The 19,403-nt window shown below is 49.8% G+C and overlaps 2 protein-coding genes across 5 annotated transcripts in view; one reads left to right on the top strand and one right to left on the bottom strand.

Moving 5' to 3' along the window:
- Positions 1–495: 495 nt before the first annotated feature.
- On the bottom strand, positions 496–13,195 carry KYAT1 (kynurenine aminotransferase 1). Of its 3 annotated transcripts, none has more exons than XM_053996017.1 (14): positions 13,066–13,195; positions 9,000–9,121; positions 6,674–6,732; positions 5,562–5,712; positions 5,130–5,279; positions 4,692–4,778; positions 4,458–4,586; positions 4,007–4,127; positions 3,331–3,407; positions 3,008–3,097; positions 2,477–2,663; positions 2,200–2,276; positions 1,948–2,034; positions 496–1,528 (listed from the first exon to the last, which is right to left on the bottom strand). In XM_053996017.1, the coding sequence occupies exons 2-14, from the start codon at positions 9,081–9,083 to the stop codon at positions 1,460–1,462; spliced, it is 1,368 nt and encodes a 455-aa protein (XP_053851992.1). In that variant the 5' UTR covers positions 9,084–9,121; positions 13,066–13,195; the 3' UTR covers positions 496–1,459. The 3 variants fall into 3 exon arrangements, with proteins under 3 accessions (XP_053851992.1, XP_053851991.1, XP_053851993.1); XM_053996016.1 differs by lacking the exon at positions 13,066–13,195 and adding an exon at positions 10,646–10,865; XM_053996018.1 differs by lacking the exon at positions 13,066–13,195 and adding an exon at positions 10,646–10,865 and having other exon boundaries at positions 5,676–5,712.
- The window catches only part of LRRC8A (leucine rich repeat containing 8 VRAC subunit A), a 20,936-nt gene continuing 14,216 nt past the window's right edge, over positions 12,684–19,403 (top strand). The window contains exons 1-2 of one of the 2 annotated variants that reach the window (XM_053996014.1): positions 12,684–12,721; positions 14,083–14,208. The gene's annotated coding sequence lies outside the window, so the exon portion shown is untranslated. Of the gene's footprint in view, positions 12,761–14,082; positions 14,209–19,403 lie in introns of both variants that reach the window. The other variant, XM_053996015.1, reaches the window with a different exon arrangement.

The raw sequence follows: 19,403 nt of genomic DNA, 5'->3' as shown, positions 1-19,403 counted from the left end.
TGCACAAGCCCTGCGTGTGTTTTGGACGATAGGTAGATGTACCCTGCCCTTTGCAGGTTGTGCCATGGCCTAGATAAGAGCCCGCACATCGGGGGTGTTACAATTAATGTTCATATTAACAATCTAATTGCGCGGTTCTTCCTCTGTTGCAGCGACTGCGACTCTCCCCACGTTTGGTACATATATGGGTGCAAAAGGGCTTTCAGCAGCACCCTCGCCCACCCAGGCTGAGCAAGCAGGTGAGATGGGACACCAGAAAAGGCAGGTGGCTGTTTGCCTCCTTCCCTCTCTCCCTCCCTCCTGCTGGCCCATGCAGCTCTGCCTCCAAGGGGACTGGTATCACCACCTGCAGCCCAATATGGAAAACCTACGGAGCTCTCCCCACCAGCCTGAGTGGGACAAGTAGCCACCATCACAGGACCCAGCACAGATGAGGTAGCTCTCATGGAGAGCTCCATCAGTCCTGCAGTCATTACAGAGACACTTACTCTTCTGTGATTGCAGTAATTCCACTTTAATAATTTAACTGCTACAAACACTCATTGCACAGTCTGTTGTACACAACTCCCATGTGGTTGATGATGATGTTTTACACTCTTATCCAGGCTGAAATCGACCCTGATGCAAGAATTGCCTCTCCAGAATTGCTCGTGTCACCCTAGCAGCTGACTGGGTGGGAGGTTGTGGTGGCCACCGGCAGTAGGAGCAGCCAAAGTCACGGTGCCCATTCTCCCCAGCCACTGTGTGTATTTGTCAGAGGCCAGAAGATTTTGCTCTGCAGCCTGGACGATGCTGCCAAGCTCTGAGAAAGTGCCAGGAGTAATTTGGAAGGTTTGACAATAGCCAGGCTACTGGTGAAAGCCTGTTTCCGGAGGGAAACCCAATTTTGTGGTCATCTTCTCCAGAGATTCACAGAAAAAAATAGTGGGAAAATAGTTTATGGTGGGAAATGTCATTTCACTGGGTTTGTAATTGTCAGGATCATAGGAGTCACCTTACTGATGGCTGGTGATACTGTCTAGTCCTGTGGGAACGTGAGTGCTGGTGGAAATGCTGCCCTGAGTGGGGATGTGGAGAAACACAAACCACACTAACCCTCCAGCACAGCCTTAAAGGTAGGTCCTGAAACACCTTTTCAGAATTTGGTGGTGAGATAGAGCCCTGTAACCATCCTCACCTTGTGTGTTGCTGGACGCATCCCAGAACTGATTAGCAGAATTTTTACATGTAAGAAATGTCAAATGTTGTTAGTGCACACAAAGTCTCACTTCTTGAAATCATTTCACAGTGACTGAAAATGTCCCCCAGGCCCTGAGCCTGGAAAAACATAACCATTTGTCTCACAGAAAATGTTGTTGAAAGTACTGAAGTAAGAACATACCAAAGTTTGTAGATAAGTGAAGAAGAAGAGCAGTTGGGGCAGATGAGGACCAAGGAGAGCCTGGTTCTCTCAGTGTATTCAGGAGCTGGTTTTCTCCTGTTTCCATTTTTGCAATATGTCACTTGCTGCCTTCAGTGTAGCTTCCTCCTAAAAAACACCACAGGTTTGGTCAGTGGCTCCCAGCCAAATCCTATTTCCCCTCACTGCAGCCATTGTTGATACAAAAATCCTGTTCTCATTCCGAAGCATTGCAGGTTCAGTATGAGACAGGCACAGCCATCTGTGGGACAGGCACAGCCACTGGGCAGCTAAAGGGGCACCTAGAGAGTCCCTTCCTTGGCCAAGAAATGTAGGATGCTGATGGGACAACCTTTAGGATGGCCCTGGCACATCTGGTGGCCCCTGCTCAGCTCGTGTGTCTGCAGGAGTGGTTGCTCCAGCTGGGATGCCATGGTGGGGCTCCAGTGCCCACGACATCCTGAATTTCTTCTTGCCATTTCTCTCATTAAACCGGCCCTGATTATTACTCCCAACCTTGCCTTCCTTAGTGCTGTCCCATATCTCACTTTTGCAAAGCAGAACCGGATGAAATTGGTGTAGTTGCTCTTGTGGGCCTCGCTGTAGAAAGCAGAGAGCGGGATGGCAGCAAGCCCCTGGGAAGAGGAAGCACAGGGAGCTGAGGGTCCTGCTCTGGGGCTGGCCTGCAGCCTGCTGTGCCCCAGTGTGGGTGAACGCCAGGCCCCCCAGCCATGAGCTTGGGTGGGCACAAACCCACCCAGGGCCGGTGGTAGGAAGCAGGAAGGGCCAGACCCTTTTACCTTGTTCTTGACCATCCACTTTGCAAATCTGGAGTCATAGGGCTCATCTGAGCTGGGGACATCAGGGACATCAGATTCTGCAGGAGAAGCACAGCAGGACAGAGGCTGGGGCAGCTGCCAGGTGCTTCAGCCGAGCCCCAAGCCCACATCCTTGCAGCTGGTATGGGGAACATGCAGCCCATCCCTGCTTTGATGATGGTTTATGCAGGTTCCTGTCCCTGCCAGTAGTACCACACCCCACACCCAGCCCACCTGGGCAGGACTGCAGGTGACTCACTGAACGGGGAGATGTCTGCCACCAGGAAGTAGGTGCCCTCTGGGATGATGGGTTTCATCCCCACACCATCCAGGCTCTGAACCAGCCAGTCTCTCTTCTGCTGCAGCTCCTTGGGCAGCTGGACAAAGTAGCTCTCTGGTTTTCCATAGAGCATGAGCTCCCTCTGGAAACCCTGAGCCACGGCCTCCTGTAAGGAGAGAGGAGCCAGTGCCCAGTGGGAAGATGGTCAGGGCTGTCTTGGGAACTGAAGTTCCTGCAATTCACAGGTGATTAGGGAGCTCTCTGCCTCCAGCCCCTCTGAACTGCCTCTTAAATTTGTCAATGCAAGATAAGGAATATACCCCAGGCAGGCTGGACTCCCCCCTTCCTCCCAGACACAGAACAGCTGTAGGGAGAGAGGAAGGAGCCTCTCCAGGGCACCACAAATCACTTGTGTGTGCCTTTCAGGTCAGCTGTGGGGAAGAGGACCATCTCTTACCCCTGCTCTGAGGGCTTGGGAATTGCAGGGCCAGGTGCAGGGAGGTGCCTTACCTGGGCAATTGTGGCACAGTGGTACACCGAGTTCTGGTGCACAGTACGGAGGTGCTGCAGCAGCCTGTCGGGCCCCACAGCCCAGCCCACCTGTGGCCAGGAGAGGAGGAGGAAGATGGTGAATCTCTGGCTGCCTGCGCAGGCTCTCCTTTCTGTGCCTGTGCTGGTTTCATTGCACTTTCTAGACAGAACTTTCATAAAGCACCTCTGGTACTTTCAGACCCCGAGGCTCAAAGCAGAGCGTGGCCACAGTGTCCCTGGTGCTGTGCTGTGGCAAAGGGACGGGGATGGGGACACAACGAGGTGCCACATGGGATATTCACCTTCCATCCAGTGGCACTGAAGGTCTTCCCAGCACTCCCGATGATCACCGTGCGGTCCCACATCCCTTGCAAGCTGGCTGGCAATGAAAGGAGAGAAACCCCAATGGCAGAGCTCAGCATTAATGGCACGTGGTCTGTCCACTATCATCCATGGTGATCTTTTGTGTTCACAGCACATCTTTCACCTGGATGAGCCTCAAAGCACATCCCAAGCAGGCAGCCAGGTTTCTCAAAAGCATCTGATTTTAATTAAGCATTTTCACAGTCATGTACCCAGCCCTAGGGGCTCTCAGAGATGCCAAGCACCATCACCCTGCATCAAGGTGATGGCATGTTACTCCAACTGGAAGAACAGGTTGAAACCGTGTTGAAATTGATTTCCTGGAACTAGAGACACTCGGAAAACTGTCTTTACAAAGCATGGGAAAAAAATCAGTTTCACTGGAGCCAAATGGCTTTTTGTTCTAGACTGCCCTTCTGACTGGCTCTGAAGTCAGAGCTTCTGTTTAGGACCTGGTTTGGAAGCTGAGACTGAAGTGCAGCAAACCACCCTCAGTGAGGGATTCATGCCTAGTACAGCTGTGCATGCAGGCAGCTCCTGGGATTTCCAGGGGCTGCCAGTGCAAAGCCCATTCCCTGCCCTGAGCAGCCCCGCCCAGCCCAGCCCCGCCCGTACCGATGCGGGTGTGCTGCTTCCCGTCGTAGACCAGCCACTCGTACACCTCGTCGCTGATGCACAGCACGTCGTGCTTCACACACAGCTCCGCAATCAGCCCCAGCTCCCCGTGGCTGAACACCTGCAGCAGGCACAGAGTGCAGCAGGGGTACAGCAGGAGCATTTCTGAGCCCCTGCCTGTCCCTGCTTGTCTCTGAAAGTTGTGTGTATCCTCCTGGCACCATCTCCCATGCCAGGGAGGGGTAGGAGCTGGCTGCAGTGGTCTAACAGGGCAAAAGCACTGCTGGCACAAAAGACAAGGCTTAAAAACACCAGGAGACTGAGCACAGCATGTGGTGCCCCCACAACACCCACTTCCCTTGTGTGCAAGGCAGGCTGAGTCAGTGCTGCACTGCAAATGTGGCTGCAGCACCCCAGCAGCTTCAGGGCCCAGCTTGGCCAGCAGCGTTACCTTGCCCAGAGGGTTGTTGGGTGAGTTCAGGACGATGGCTTTTGTCCGTTCACTAAATTTAGAAGCCAGTTCAGCTGGGTCCAGCTGCCAGTCTGCACTAGACATCAATTTTCCATCTTTTGGAGGATTCTAGAGAGAACATGGGAATCTTGGTTTGCTTTGCTACCTCTGCACCTTGTTTACCACTCACCTCTTTCCTGACTGCTGTGACTCTTCCCTTCTCCACCCACTCACCGGCCTCAGAGGCACAAACACAGGTGTCCCACCAGCCATTTTCACCATTGGCTCATAGCAGTCAAAGAAGGGTTCAATGATTATCACCTGGAAGAAAGGGACATGTCAGCATCCTCATGGTCCTGCTCAGACTTTCCCTGAGGAGTGCAGAGAGCAATGGGAGGGACAGGACATTTTAATCCCTAATTACTGTAATGGAGAACCTGCATTGCCTGTGGGGAGTGCCAGGAAGGACACCACCACTCAGGACAGAAAGGGTTATTTTGCTTTATGCAGAAATGATGCAATACCCTGCAGCAGATAATTTCTTCCTTTGGAAGCTCAGGTACTGCAGAATGGGGATAAAATTGGTTTTGCTTTGGAAAAGGACAATGAAAACCAGCCTGCAGGACCCCTGGGGGAAGGCTGCCAGTGCAACAAGGCCTTCTCTTGGGTTACCTCATCACCTTCATCCACTAAAGCCTGGAAGCAGCAGAACAGGGCCTGGTATGCCCCCACAGTCACCATCACATTGGTCATAGGATCCAGATCTCGTCCAAGCAGCTTCTCAAAAAACTGGGCTAGGACCTTCACCAGAGGCGGGTGGCCCTGTGGGGTGAGAGGAGGGTGGGAATTGGGTTGCAGAAGACTCCTAAACCAAGGATAAACACTTGGAAGGGGACTGGGAAGCCAGGAGCCCTGTGAGATCTTCCAGCCCAGCTGCTTCAAGCATCCCAGTAAAGCAGGGAGTTACAGGGAACAGTGGGTCGAGGCTGGATGTATGTTTTGTCTCATGATTTTTCCTGTTTACTGCTGCCTGGTGAGCTCTGAAGCAGCCAGGGCTGGTGGGGACTGAGGGGGTAGTGCTGGGCAGGGGGATCTGTCACGCACGAAGGCACGGGTGTACTGGTGCAGCATGTGGTTCCCCCCGCCGAGGGCTCTCGTGAGTGCCTCTGTCAGAAAGTCTGGTGGAGGGAAGTCGGGGAAGCCCTGGCCCAGGTTCACCTTGGAGTAGGTAGCAGCCAGTTTTACAAACTCCACCCTGGAAAGAAGGGAAACAAAAGCACTTTCAGAAGGTCTGAGCCATGTGCTGGCACCGGGTCTGCTCGCAGCATCCCTTTGGAAGGGAGTGGGGTTGGAGTCCCTCCTGCAGAGCCATCCTGCTGCTCACAGGCAGGCAGGACCAAGCACAGGTCATTTCAGACCTGTTGCAATTAAACCAAGGATGATTAGCTATTGCACTGGGGGAACTGTTTCAATTTAATTTAATTTAATTTAACTGTTTTTCTCCCAGGAAACAGCTCTGTGGTCAGTGTGTGGTCACAGCTGAAAGCCTGTGGTGTTTCTGATCACACTGGACTGAGCAAGAGGGCACTTGGAGGTTTTCAAGCTCATACCAGCTCTGCAAAATTTAGCAACTAGACATTGTGAAGGCCTCTGCAGAGGGCAAGGTGGGTTGAACTCGCTGCTCATCTCAAACCAAACAAGAGCCAGCTCACTGGCAGTTCATAGCTTGAACCCAGACACAGCAGGACCTTGGGGAAAGACCATTTAAGTCTCTTCCAGCGCAAAACTTTCCCAGTGCTACATTGTGCCTGGCAGGATGGGAATGGCATTGCAGCAGCCCTGCCTCTCTGGTTGTGGTGCCCCAGGGGGAGCTTGGAGCAGGTGCCAGGCTGCAGCCAGTGTGCAGCAAACACTTGGCTCAGATTTGGGTGCCACTGGGATCATTTGGGTGGATGGGTCAGGGGGAGGGCGGTGCTTCTGCCTGTCCAGTGGTGCAAAACACCTGATACACCCAGAAGTGAGAGCTGCAGGTACAGCACTGACTCATGGTAAAGTCTTCTGGGACAAACTTGCTCTGATGTGCTTCCTGAACACATGCAAAACAGTTGAGGGAAACTTCTGCTCTGTGCTGTGTGGCTACTGTGGTTTCAATCTGGTTTTAGGATGCCTAAAACCACATCTACCACCTGGGTAAACCAGATATTCTTTTAACTCACCAGATATTTTTATCTATTCCCTCCAGCCTCCGAGCTTGCACTGGCCTTGACATTTTTGCCTGCAGAGAATGAGAAAGAAAGTGAGTTTAAAGCTTTTAAATGAGGCCACAAAAGGGCTGTGGCCTCCCTAGAGAAGTTTTTCCCAACAGAAGGTGTGCCCTTTAGTATTGCTTCATGGGCTGTTCCTGACTGATCTTGGAGCAGTATTACTGTTGCAGTGGTTTCTGCTTTCACTTACAAGTTTCAACAAGAATTGGGAAAATAGATGAACAAGAGAACCTTTTGTACACTCACTGTGGAGGTGGCAATGCCTTAAACCTCATTACCTGTTTGGATCAGTCATGGGGTCAAGCTCAGCCAGGCTGTATCAGCCAGGCCAAGCACCCCAGACCTCAGGCTTTTACATTCCATAACCTCTCCATCTTCATGGGAAGGACCTCCTTACTCTACAAGCCATGAAATACCCCCTTTTCCTAGAAGAACAAACTAGTTTATTCCATGCTGTTCTATGAAGGAGCAGAAGTAGATACTCTTCTGTACTGATGAAGTGCTTGGTGAGGAGGCTTGCTCTAGATGCTATAAAATGTGCAGTTTTCTATTTAAAGTTCATGTCAAACCCAAGCAGTAACTAGGTACAGACAAGAGAGAGCAGAGCACAGAGGTCAGTGTGATGTACAGACACTGAGGTACCATGCCATGACTGGTTTGTAATTTCCATGTACATCATGGCTCAGGGGAGTGGAAAGAAAGACAGCAGGAAACACTGAAAGCAAAACCCTCCTTCCAGTTGGATAAGCACAGTGGGAGAAAGTTAGATGTGCTTTATGGGGAATTCATCACGAGGATGATGAAAAGCAGCAGAGACAGAATTTAGTAGCTCAGCAGTGCAGGGAAAAGGTACCAGACAGGGAAAGGGCTGGAAACTGGAGACAAATGATGCTCAGTGCACCAGAAAGAGCCAGCGTGGGGGCACGAGGAGGGCAGCCCTGAAGCAGTGAGTCAAGAAAACCATTGTCACCACAGCAAATAAAATACATTTGAACTGGAACAAGGAAGGCATGTGAAAGCAGCTGAGCTGAGGTGCAGAGCTGGGATGTGCAGGGGTCTGTGCTCTGCCCTGCCAGGATGGTGGGGGGGATACCAGGTCAGCCTCCTCCCAACACTCAGCTGCAGCAGGACTTACCTGCTCCCCTCTGCTGTTTACACAGTACCGCACTAGAATTTGGCAGTGCCCCAAGGATACTTTGTGCTGAGGTCCTTAGATTTTTATACAGCTTCAGCCCTTACCTTTGCAAACACCCAGCCGAGGAGCCCTGTGTTTCAGAGGGCACCAGGTGGACTCTGCTCCACCCTGGTGCCAGGCAGGCAGCCAATGACAAGCAGAAGTCACTGGCTCCAGGGCAGCCTCTCTTCTCTCCCTGTCCATCTCCCTCTCCTCTCCTCTCCTCTCCTCTCCTCTCCTCTCCTCTCCTCTCCTCTCCTCTCCTCTCCTCTCCCTCAGCTTTGCTCTTTCTGCACAAGCTCATGGCTGTTACAGTCACAAGACCCGGTGCCTGAGCTGATTTGGGTGGGAGCAGAAGAATTTATGGCTTGGGAAGTAAAAGATAGCTGGAGGCAAAATATTAACAGCTCCAGCGCTGTTCTTGCAAGGTGGGGCTGCTGCAGGCCACAGGTCAGAGAATTTAACAGATGACAAAGTGTGGTGGGGATCAGAGGGAAGAAGGTGCCTTAAGCCTTGAAATTCCCAGTTCTGAGGAAAGGCCTTGTCTGCTTCAGGAACAGAAATAACAAATATTTTTTTTTTTCTCATGCCCCCTCCATCCCATCTTATCCCAGCCTGTGTGTGATGCTGCCATGGAGAGCAACACAGGCTCAGGACCATGCAGCCCTCGAATCTGTTTTAGCCTGTTCTGTCCCCAGACAGAAGGTGCAGTTTGCCTGGCAGCCACACAGGAGAGCTGAGTGCCAGTGCAGAAGACTTGGCATCCATGACCTTCCACCACTGACTCTCTGCTCTGCTGTGTGTGACTGCCTTGCTCTGTATGTTGGGATCTCTGAGTGGGATGCTGATATTTTCCAAGTACTTTGCAAGCCAAGAGGCTCTAGTAGAGACCATCAGATGAAGCAACCCCACAAACAAGGAGCCTTCTCCTCTATGAAGGATATCCCCTTATGAGGATCCTTTAAACGCTCCCTGGAAATAAGCAGGTACAGAGGAAGTTGCACAGAGTGACTTTTCCTGACGTGCTCTGTCTGCTCTTGCTGCCAAGCTGAGCTGCCCTGGGCAGGCTGCCAGCCAGGAACAGTCCCACTGGGCATTCCATACCTCTCTGGAGCGCGAGCTATGTCCAGCACTGCTGTTCCTCTCCAGCAAGAAGTGACGCAGGGACGGTCCCGCTCTCCTGAGCATGCCACGGCTCCTGCTGTCTCACTCCTGCAGGCACAGACCTGCAATTCCCAGACAAAGGACAGGGCTGGGACAATTGCTCCACAGGGTTAAAGCACACTTGTACCTGTACCAGGCCCAGACCCAAAGCAGAGGTTGTTCTGCCACAGAGAGGAAAAGGCAAAACGAGCTGCTTTGTGTGTCATCACTGCAATGTCCAACAGTACTGGGGCTGTACTTTGTGCCCATGGCACACAGGATCAGGATCACAAGGGTAACCATGACTTCTGCCTCCTCTCTCCCAATCCAGGCTTCCCCCACTTTCCTCTGCACCAATGGGAGTATGGACACCAGTGAGAGGGCATCCTCTGGGAATTTGGTACTCAGCATCAGCTGCCCATCCAGTGTCACTGAGCCCAGGTAACTCTTGCCTCTGCCCTTCCTCCCTTGCAACATCTTCGCCTTCCTGGCCCACACAGAGAATCTCTCAGCTGCTGCAGCTCTGGTTTAGTCACAAGTTTTATTCCAATTAACAGGATGTCACCTTCTATCTCTAAAGTGATTTTAGTGATTATCTTTCTTTCAAGGCCCCAAACAAGTTGATTTCTGTGTGTAAAATGCAGCCTGTTCCTTCACCTCAGGTTCCTTCAACTATTCTACAGCATTACTTAAACATGCAGTATTTAAGCTAAAATAAGTGAATGTTTTGTTAGGTACTTGAGATAAAAGCAATGAGGCTGGACGATGTATGCACCTTTATTATGACCAGCCATGAATTAATTTACCCATGTGCCAAAAAAATTAATTAAAACAGATTTGAAGCTAAGCTGACCAGCCCAGAGGTAAGCTCTCAATACTCTTAAGGGCACTTTCCATCCTTTCGTGCAGGATGCAAATCCCCAGTGTCTGCATTTTCTGTTATTTCTAAAAAAAGTGCAAAGCAGCTGCCAGCTGAGACCAGCGGGGTTTCACATCTGTTCATCAAGTGGGAAAAAATAGCAGAATTTATGGAAAATTTGGAAGCCAGAGCATCATATTGCTTATAACTGTAAAATCTCCTTGTGCTTGCATGACACTGAGATGTGGGAGGACACTGCTTTGGGGTGCAAAGCAAAGGAGTCCTGGAATGAGGGGATCTACCATGCAGGGGACAGAATCAAAGTGTGGCAGTAGAAAAGGCTTTATCAGATTGCAGCAAACTCCAGAGCTGTGTAAGAGCTGTGCACAGGGCTGGGGGCAGCACCCGGGAGCAGCTGACCGGGACACGGCTGACTCTGGAAGGGTGCACTGGGCTGAGCAGAGGATTTTGGAGGTGACAACCGGGAAGGTCACCTCGGGGACTGGTCACTCACCACCTCCAGCCCGCGGGTCGCAGCCGTCTCCTCCATCCCGGTGCTCCTCAAGCCCACCCTTGGCAGCTCGGGGGTGCACCCGGGAGGCTTTGGGGACACGGCTGTCCCCAGGACACACTGCATGTGCCCCAGGACCAGGGCGGGTGCAGGGCGAGAGCAGCAGCAGCGCCAGCAGGAGCTGACACTGGGGACAAAGCAGCTGCCAGAGGGACTGCGGGGACAAAAACAACTTACATCGAGCTGGGCCGCGCTGCTTTACGCTGCAAAGCCTGGCACAGCTGCCCGGGCACACATTGTGCCTTCTCCTCTGCCCGAAAGGCTTCACCTGCGGCTGGGACTTCCTGGGAGGAGTCGCTGAGGCCGCAGGAAGGCAGCGGTGGAGCTGCAGCCCTGGCGGGGAAAAGCGTTCCGGCAACAGGCTCTGAGGGCTCTGAGGGCTCTGAGGGCTTCGGCTGCCTGGGAAAATACCCCAGCTTGTTGTTCAGGCGGAAGCTCATGCTGGCATAACCATAGCGCCGTATTTTTCGTGGTTTGGCTGTAAATACTTTAGCGTGGCAATGGCAGGGAATTTCCCTTTGAGTGAAGCGTTCCGTCATTTTGAAAAAATAATTTATATGTCAAAATCCTCTCAAAAATTTCATCCTGCAGGCTTAATATTATTAGAGAAGGGAAGGGATAAGTGTAAGGTCCTCTTGCCTAAAGCAGATCCTGCAGCATTGCCCGACGCTGGGCTGTGGGTGGCCAGGCAGGGATGGCAGCGATCTCAGTGGGGGATGCAGGAGCTGAACTCTCCGTCAGTGCTAGAGAGCTGGCAGCTGCTGCAGTGAGGTGTTGGGAGAAATCTGTCCTCTCTTCCCTCTTCCTTTTGTGACAAGGCGTGACCTGCACCCATGAGTCAGGTCGTGTAAGTCTCCTGAATAATTCCTGTCGCCCTTTCACAGCAGGAAAAAGTGAGCCATGGGGAAAGGAAGCGGCTGCATCCGCTGTGCCAAAGGTTCCCAATCCCAACGCGACACCCCACAGGCATCCCTGAGGTGATTAAGCGGGAGGGAATGTCTGCAAGGAGAGGAAAACTCTGTTTTCTACGTTTCTGTTCAAGTCAAACGCTGAAACAAACAGATGGAAGGAAAACTTGGTTCTGTAAGAATGTTCACATCACATCCAGAGTCATCAAATGGCTCAGTGGCATTTTTTCCTGTGCTTTCTTTGCCCTGTCCTCCACCAGCCTTGTGCCTTCCCTGATTGTTGTTTGCCCCCAAACTGAGCTCGTTTAATTAGATATTAGTAAAAAGCCAATTTTGCAGAAAAGTGGCCAATTTTCTGTCAGGTCCGTGAGCTGAACTGGCTCAGGGTAGATGTGAGGGCAAAAGGTCCTCCAAGGAAAAAGAGATGTGGGCAGGGAGGAGTAGGGAGAAAAAGGGATGGACACAAGCCCCCACCTTCTCTGTCAGGATTTAGACTTTATATTGGTCCAACAGTATTACCTTAATGCCCTCTTGAAATTTAGCAGAAATTTCTGGATGGGGTCAATGATGTAAAGGCCTTGTACTTTTTACTGTAAAACTCAAGGAATATTATGACCTTCTTTTTCTTCAGGTAATTTTAATTTAACAAATGCATCTGGATATGAACAATTCTTAATTAGCGTTGAGTTAAAAAAAAAAAAGCTATTGCACTGGGATCCCAACACCTCTGGTATACTCTGGCATAGGTCCTGTGCCTGTGGCTACAGGAAGTTGCAAAAACTTATAATATTCCTAGAAAGCCACAGATGCACTTTATTGTTACAGGCATCACTGGTGTAGACAAGTTAAAATTGGCTGCATTTAACCACTCAGAACCGCCTGCTGTATGCTAATAAAATTACAACTAATGCCTTTGAACCATCCTTTATGAATTTAAAAAGAAATTGTGCTGCACAATGTTCTCCATTGCGTCAGACAAGTAAAAATAACTACCAGTGAATCACTTTTTTCAGGCACCACAAAATTCACAGCAGCTGAATGCACTCAGTTCCGGCTGGAGCTGAGGCGGCTCCTTTAAGGCTGGCGCCATTTTGAGCGCTGCCCGGCACCAAGATGGCGCCGCCGCCCTCACTCCCCCCCCCTTCCCGCCCACCCCCCTGTGGAGCGCGCCCTGCACAAAGATGGCGCCGCGCCCGAGTCGCCCTGCCCGCCACCAAGATGGCGGCGGGACGGGGCGATGGTGGCAGCGCTGGCCGGGTGAGGTCAGATCCGGGGCGGGGCCGCTGCGGGCAGGGCGGACAAAAGGCGCCGGAGCGGCGTAAGGGAGGGTGGGCGTCGCGGGCAGGTGGGTGCGGTGGGTTCCCGTCACGGCCGCGGCGGGCAGGTGGGTGTGCCGCGCTCCCCTCACGCCATGGGCGGGCTGTGGGGACGTGTCCCCCTGTGGGGTGATGTCCCGGAGGGGATGGGGTGGGACGCCGGGTCGGGGAGGGCGCGGCTGAGGGGGCTCGGAAGCGGCGAGCAGGAAGGATTTGCTGAGTAATTGGGCAGCGATTCGGTTTCTCCGTGTCCCGCCGTTCCTGCTCTCACACCGCCCGGGCAGGGGGGGTTCTCCCCTCGTCTGTGGGGCGAGGCAGGGCCGGGGTGTGCGCAGTGTCCCTCCAGCGAGGGGAGGACGCCGCTGTTCGTTACCTGCGGACGGAAGCGCGGTGGGATTTATTTATATCTCCCAGAGGATGTTTCTTTCTGTGTCCGGAAAGCCGCGGCGGAGTGGCGGGGGCTGGTGCCGAGGTGTGCTAGGTTGAGGCTGGTACCCATTGCCTGGAGCGGGGAGAAGGTCAGAGAGTCCTCTCCTCCTAGTGCTGCCTTTGCGGCACTGTGGTACGGCTAAAATGCAATAGCTTTGGATTCCAGGGTGTTGCTTCAAAATCTGTCAGCCCAAATGGTAACTTTGGGATCACGAGGAATGAACCCTCGGACATGTTCAGCACTGTGGGGCTGGACTTTCTCCTACTGATGTCCGTTCTTATTTCTCCCTGCTGTTGACACAACGCTCTCCGATGTTCCGCAGTCCTCTCCTACATGGCCGGGAGGCTGGATGCTTGAGAGATCCCTCTAAGGATCTGCTCCCTTGCCTGTTTTCCCATGCCCCGTGCTGACATGCAGGAAGCAAGGAAAAAAAACTCCAGCCCTGTTGTAATTTTTGTTGATGGTGCTAAACTGCTTCCACTTCAAGAAGATATGTGTTGAGAGGGAAGGGGGCAGTTGCTTGAATCTGGAGTGGTTAGGAGTGTGATCTATGCTGTCTGATACCCTTGATAATAACATTTAGAGGATCAGGCCTTTCAGACTAGAAATTAGGCAGTAAAGTCATCTCTTTCCCCATCTGATAATGATTTGTTTTTCTGCCTCTGCTTGTGTAGATTGAGTTGTGATATTAGTGTTCAGCATCTCTTTTGGCTGGGTCTGCAACACCTGCTTTTTGGTAACTTCTGTTAGAATAACAGATGCTGGAAATTCTTTCCTGCTGAGTTTTACTTGGCTCCTAGTGTTCTTGCCATATTTCTAGGTATCAGCATGTCTCTTTCTGGCTCCCAGTGACCCTCTGAGTTGTTTGTTGCTTCTTAAATACTGTTTGCTGAGCTTTTACATGTCCCTTTCTGAACTCAATCCCTTGTTTTTTTGCTGATAACCTGTGTTTCATTTCAGGGAAACTGTTCCCATGGCTTGTGGGGAGTGCAGCGCTTCAGCACTCGCTCGGGATCCAGCAAGTAGGAATATCAGCCACTTCCAGCACAGAGAACTGACGTGCAGATAGCAGAACCCTGCTGCAAGGTGAGGGCTCTGGGCCAGCTCTGAGTGGTCAAGCCAAAAAAAGAAAAAGACCAGGATCCTGCTTAAACATAGATGCAAAGCACAGTGCACGAAATAATTGATATGGAGGAAAGGTGGCTGGTCAGACAGTAGTGGGGAGAGTGGTGGTATTTAATTGTGGTGGTATTAATTAAATTCCGGGAGCCCTTAGCCAGCTTGGAGATCACAAAGGAACTGAGTCTTGTAAAAAGTATATAGTCACCCATAAAACAAAATCCTGGCCACATAAACCCTGACTTGTTACTGTACTTAACGGTAAACAGAGAGGCTGCCCAGTAGATGTTGTGGTGACTGCTGCCTGAAAGGAATGCAGCTGAGAAATAGGAAGAGCTGTTGGGTTTGGTGGGTGCTCTTCCATTTCCAGTGGGGTGATGTTTGTCCTCCTGTATAGGCGTCTCCAGGCAACTTTTCCCAGTGCACTCACCTGTTACCTGTGTGGGTGTCAGTTGGGCAATGGCAGAAACTAGCTGGAGGAATCTCCCAGCTTCCTTGGTTCTGTACTAGGACAGTGATTAAAGGGATTGCAGTGTTCTATGCCCATCTTAAAGATGGGAAATTCTGCCCAGCTTGGCCGGGCTCTGAGCAGGGATCAAATTGATTCCAGAATAGAAGAAACCCCTAAGGCTTGTCTGGTGTTCTGGCAGTTCACTGACCCTTTTCTTTTTTTAACTTTGTCATGGTATTTGAAAACTCTTTTAATTCTTGTAGGTCAAAGACAACATGCATAAATATTTCCTTAAAGCATGCCAGAAGCCATGTGTTAAAAGCTAATGTTGCCATGCTTGAGATGTAAGTGCCTGAAACCTTTCAGTGATGATTTTTGTAAGCTGGTTACATTATAGTAACTGCTGCAGGCAGTCAGAGAGATGGTCTGTGGTTTGGGGGTCCCTGATGGTATTTTTAAAAAAGAAATTAAATAAGCAGTGGAGGTCACTGTTTGATTAGAGCAGGCATTTTAGACGCCTTCATGTGCTTCTTCCACATACTAAAGAAGGTTTTTGTTCAGTAGAGTACTTCAGAAGCAAGCCTTTTTGTGTTTGACTGAGCTTAACTGGTATCTCAGAAAATAGGGGGCACTATCTGGTGAGTGGTGTTAGAGATGGGTTTATTAGGATTTCTGTATGGGGCTCATTAAAGTGAGGAGAGGTGTGCACAGCTATTGTTTTGGTAATGGTCAAAATTCAGTCTTCAGCTGCAGTGTGGTGAGTCTCTCTTTGTGCATTTTTACAAGTGTTTTCAAACCTAGCCTCAGTTTAGGATATGCACACTAATACTGAACAGTCATTCAGCAGTCTACATGCTTTGGAGAGTGTATCTTGAATGCTTCCAAGCAGCTTTTATCTTAAACAGTTGATGTGGTACATGTGTCTTGTATTGCAACTTGAAATCCAGTTCCTGTAGCTGGGTTATATCTGCCCTTCCCGCTGCTGTGGAACTGCTTTTGAAACTAAAAGGTATTCAGTCCTGACTCCCTTGCTGAAGTAACAGTGCTGCTGTTACACAGGCATTGTTACAAGCATTGTTGTGTACCAAGCATTGTTAACATCTGATATAAAATTACCTTGGCAATTCACAAAGCTCCTCTGGTGACTGCTGCTCCTGTAGATTCAGCCTGCTTCTGTGTGCAGTAAAGATGTGTGCTGGACTAGTTAACAGGTTCTCCTTTAGAGTTGTGGTTTTATCAGGCCTTGATGATGCAGGGTGAGGTGGTCTGTTCTTTATTAACTTATACAGTCAGAAAATGTTCTGTTTTGGAGCTGGTGGTCCTGAGGGCAAGCCCTATAGGGAATGTATGAAGAGGTACTTGCTCCTCTTTGCTCAGGCTGGGGCAAAATATTAGTCTGCTGATAGTTGATGTCTTAGTTGTCTTGCACTGCTCTTGTCTGTGTTGTCTTTCATCCTGACTGGCTCATCTCTCGGAGCTTGAAAATAGCTGTGGTAACACCCATGGATTTGTGCATGTTGTGACAGTCTGTCATCAATGAATTACGTTATCCTTGCTTTTACTCACTTGGAATTTAGTGTTGACTTCTTATCTGTTGTTAGTTATGCCAAAGCTCTGCTCTGTCTACCCTTCCCACAGAGAACTGAGAAGAGCTGGTTCCTCCAGCTCTCAGTGCTGAAGAGCCCCCTCCTGCATCTGGTGAGGTGCTTGGAGCTGGTCTGGTTTTCTTGAGTAGTTACTAGCAGAATTAATTCAATCACTTCTATTAGGCAGCACAAGGGACTGCTTCATTGTGTCCTGTTGGAGGAAGCCAGTCGTACTTTTCCAAGACAGCTTCAATTCCCTGTCCTTGAAGCATTTTTGTTATGGCAAAGAGAAAATTAATTTTGGATAGGAAGCCTGTGGCCATGTACATTCATAATTTATAAGCTGACACAGCCGTTTTGCTCTGGTTTACATCAGTGTTGCAAGTCATCTGATGGACTTAAATTTACAACACCAGCACGCAGTCCCTGCCCCAAGTGTCAGTGATGCTGGTAACTACAGACTGTGCTCAGTTCTGTGCAGCTGGGGCAAAACACTGTCAGGAGGCAGAAAATATGGCAGGCCAAGTCTAGCATGGATTGTTTTGGTGGTGCAGCTGTTCTTCCCTGTACTTGTCAGGACACGCGTGGTTGTGTGATGGAATACAGGAGCTGTTGCACTAGGCTTAAGAGTGACAGTCTTGCATCTGACAGAGTCAACTAATGGGTAGGTGTAAAGATGATAAAATACTATCCCTAATGTAGGTGGATTATGCTTTTTAATGAACTTCAATAAAGACAATGTGATGCAGAGAATTCACTTCATCCTGCTTTGTCATGTGGCTTGGGTGGGGCTGAATGTTGTGAAAACCACCTTACCCTGCTTTCAGTGTTGGGTTCGCTGCCTGTTCCACTGAGAGAGGAGTGTAAGTTCTGGCAGCTGCTCTTCTACCAGTCTCCCTGTCAAAATGATAAATGACCCTTTTAACTTGACATAGAATCATAGAGTGGTTTGGGTTGGAAAGGACCTTAAAGATCATCTAGTGATCATGTTCATTTCTCTGCCTCAGATGTTTTGTCCCACAGGAGGGGTTTATCTTTTTAAAGCAGAAGGGGCCTGATACAGGAATAATGGTTATTTAGGGCTTTGGCATCTGGCTTCACTGCTGTTTTGTTCTAAGCAGCAAAGGACAAAGCAACCTGAGTTGTTCCATCTCATGTCTTGGGCTTTTCCAGTTGATCATGTGGCTGTTCTTGAGCTTGGAAGGTTTTCTGAGGGGTGCCTGAAAGCAGCTCTGTTTTCAGCCTTCCTTCCCCCCCCCCCCCTCTCTTAATTCTGGACCTAATAAACATGGGGGAGGAGAAACATAAATTCCCAGTCCCATTTCTGCCCAGTAAGCTCTTGCATTTCCTGATTTTTGAACAAAGAGCTCAGTGTCGTGCCCTTCTTTAGGATTTCAGGTGGCAGCTTGCTGAGGAGGGAAGCTCTGCTCTGTTGAAAACTTACTGTAACGTGTTGTAGCTCGTTAATAATCAGGGCTGTAGTCTTGAAAGCATCAAGGCTTTTTATTTGTTTTATCCACCTCTGATGCTGTCAGCACCTGAACAACTCCCTCTTTCTCTGGGCTTCAGAGAGGTAAGAAATTCTGTCAGCAGGGTTTGACTTGTGCTTTGCAGTCCACAATCTTAAAATGAAATCATCTGGTAATTAAAATGTGTAGATGAAACAAAAGGGTTGCCAGGTTCAACATAAAATTCATGCACATCTACTTACCCAGAGCTGTTTTGTGAGACGAAACGTGAGGATTTTCTTCAAATCAGGGGAGTTTGTGCATTCTTGTATGTGTCTTGAGGTTGTGCATCTAAGTGCTTTCTGACCAATAGCTTTGTTAGTAACAGAAAGGCCAACAGAAAAGAGGAGGCTGGATAAAGTATTCAGCAATGATGAGTCAAGCTGACAAACTGGCCATGAAACAGAACAGTGATGTTATTTCTGTTCACTCAGTCCTGGGCTGGATGTGCTGGCCAGCAGCTGCAGGCTGGAATTTGAAGTACTGTTCAGCTAGGTGTCTGTTGACAATAGGTCAATCTTCAGGATTTTGAAATTAAATGGCTTTGGATAGAGGAGTTGTCAAAATCAGAGAATAGTTACTCTGTTAATACCTGTGGTTTGTGGGAAGTATTCATGCTCTCAGCTCTGTCAGCCTTTAAGAAGGTACTTACTGCTTTTATGCTAGATGCATTTAATCTTGTTTCTGAATGGTTTTACTGTGTAGGTGTGGTTTGTTCAGAATGTCCCTGTTACTCAAACATGACTGATTATCTTTCTCCTCCAGGTGTGTTTGGTAAAACATAGGATTAGTACTTGGTGATGCTTATGGTTGGCTGAAGGCTGGGTAGGTTTGGCAGGCTGGTTATGTAAGTCTGGAACTGCTGTTTCTTCACTTGGGACAGCCTGTTCAGCATTAGTGGGGAGGCTGTAGGTTTGTGCCCAGCAGGCTGAGGCAGGGATGGTCCCTGGTGGGATGCACATCTGGATCCAGGTGAATTTGGAGGCTCTGAAGAGGTATGTAGTAGCCAAACATGGAATGTGTAAACATTTCAGGAGCATATTTATCTAGGCTGGATTGATCCTGTTGTATGACAGTGGGGCTTTAGCATACAGGTGTTTTACTGAACAGTCTCAGATGTTGCTGCTCTAAACTGTCCTCAGGTTGTTCTTTATTGGGTATAGAAAAGCTCAAAGTAGTGTTGCTTGATGTAGCTGAAACCCTCCAATGTAAAGTCATTTCTGAGGGGGCAGGGGTTGGGGGACTGCTCAGGGACTGTGGTAGATGTGTCTGGTAAGTTGACAGGAGTTTAGACAGAGAAGTTTTGATGTATCAGCTTATGCAAGTTTAGTGAAGTCAACTTGTCCTTAAACTTAAGCACTCTTTCAGAATCTCAGTATTGATGACTTCCTGTGGCAGAGATAACTACACTGCAAATACATTGCTTGTTCCTGAGCTCCAACTGGAAGGCTCTGCAATTTGAAATGTATATGAAGGAGCTTGGACCCTTCTTCACCAACACTGCTCTGACACTGAACTTCTGTAGCATCCCATGAACTCTCCCACCTTGGTCAATTCCCAAGTCCTCGACCCTGGCAACGGCAGTAATTACTCACCATAGAGTCAGTCCTCCTGGGG

The sequence above is a fragment of the Vidua macroura genome, chromosome 21 (assembly GCF_024509145.1).
Source record: "Vidua macroura isolate BioBank_ID:100142 chromosome 21, ASM2450914v1, whole genome shotgun sequence".
NCBI classification, from domain to species: Eukaryota; Metazoa; Chordata; class Aves; order Passeriformes; family Viduidae; genus Vidua; species Vidua macroura.
The sequence above is the reverse complement of the archived record's forward strand: the minus strand, read 5'-3'. Positions and strand labels throughout refer to the sequence as shown.

Bases quoted from the DNA above. Each gene is read 5' to 3' on its own strand.
- KYAT1 (XM_053996017.1), bottom strand. From the start codon at position 9,083: ATGCTCAGGAGAGCGGGACCGTCCCTGCGTCACTTCTTGCTGGAGAGG. The intron at 4,128-4,457 runs GTAACGCTGCTG...TGCCTGCTGCAG, and splicing joins CCAACAACCCTCTGGGCAAG to GTGTTCAGCCACGGGGAGCT. The intron at 3,098-3,330 runs GTGAATATCCCA...TCCTGGCCACAG, and splicing joins TCAGTGCCACTGGATGGAAG to GTGGGCTGGGCTGTGGGGCC.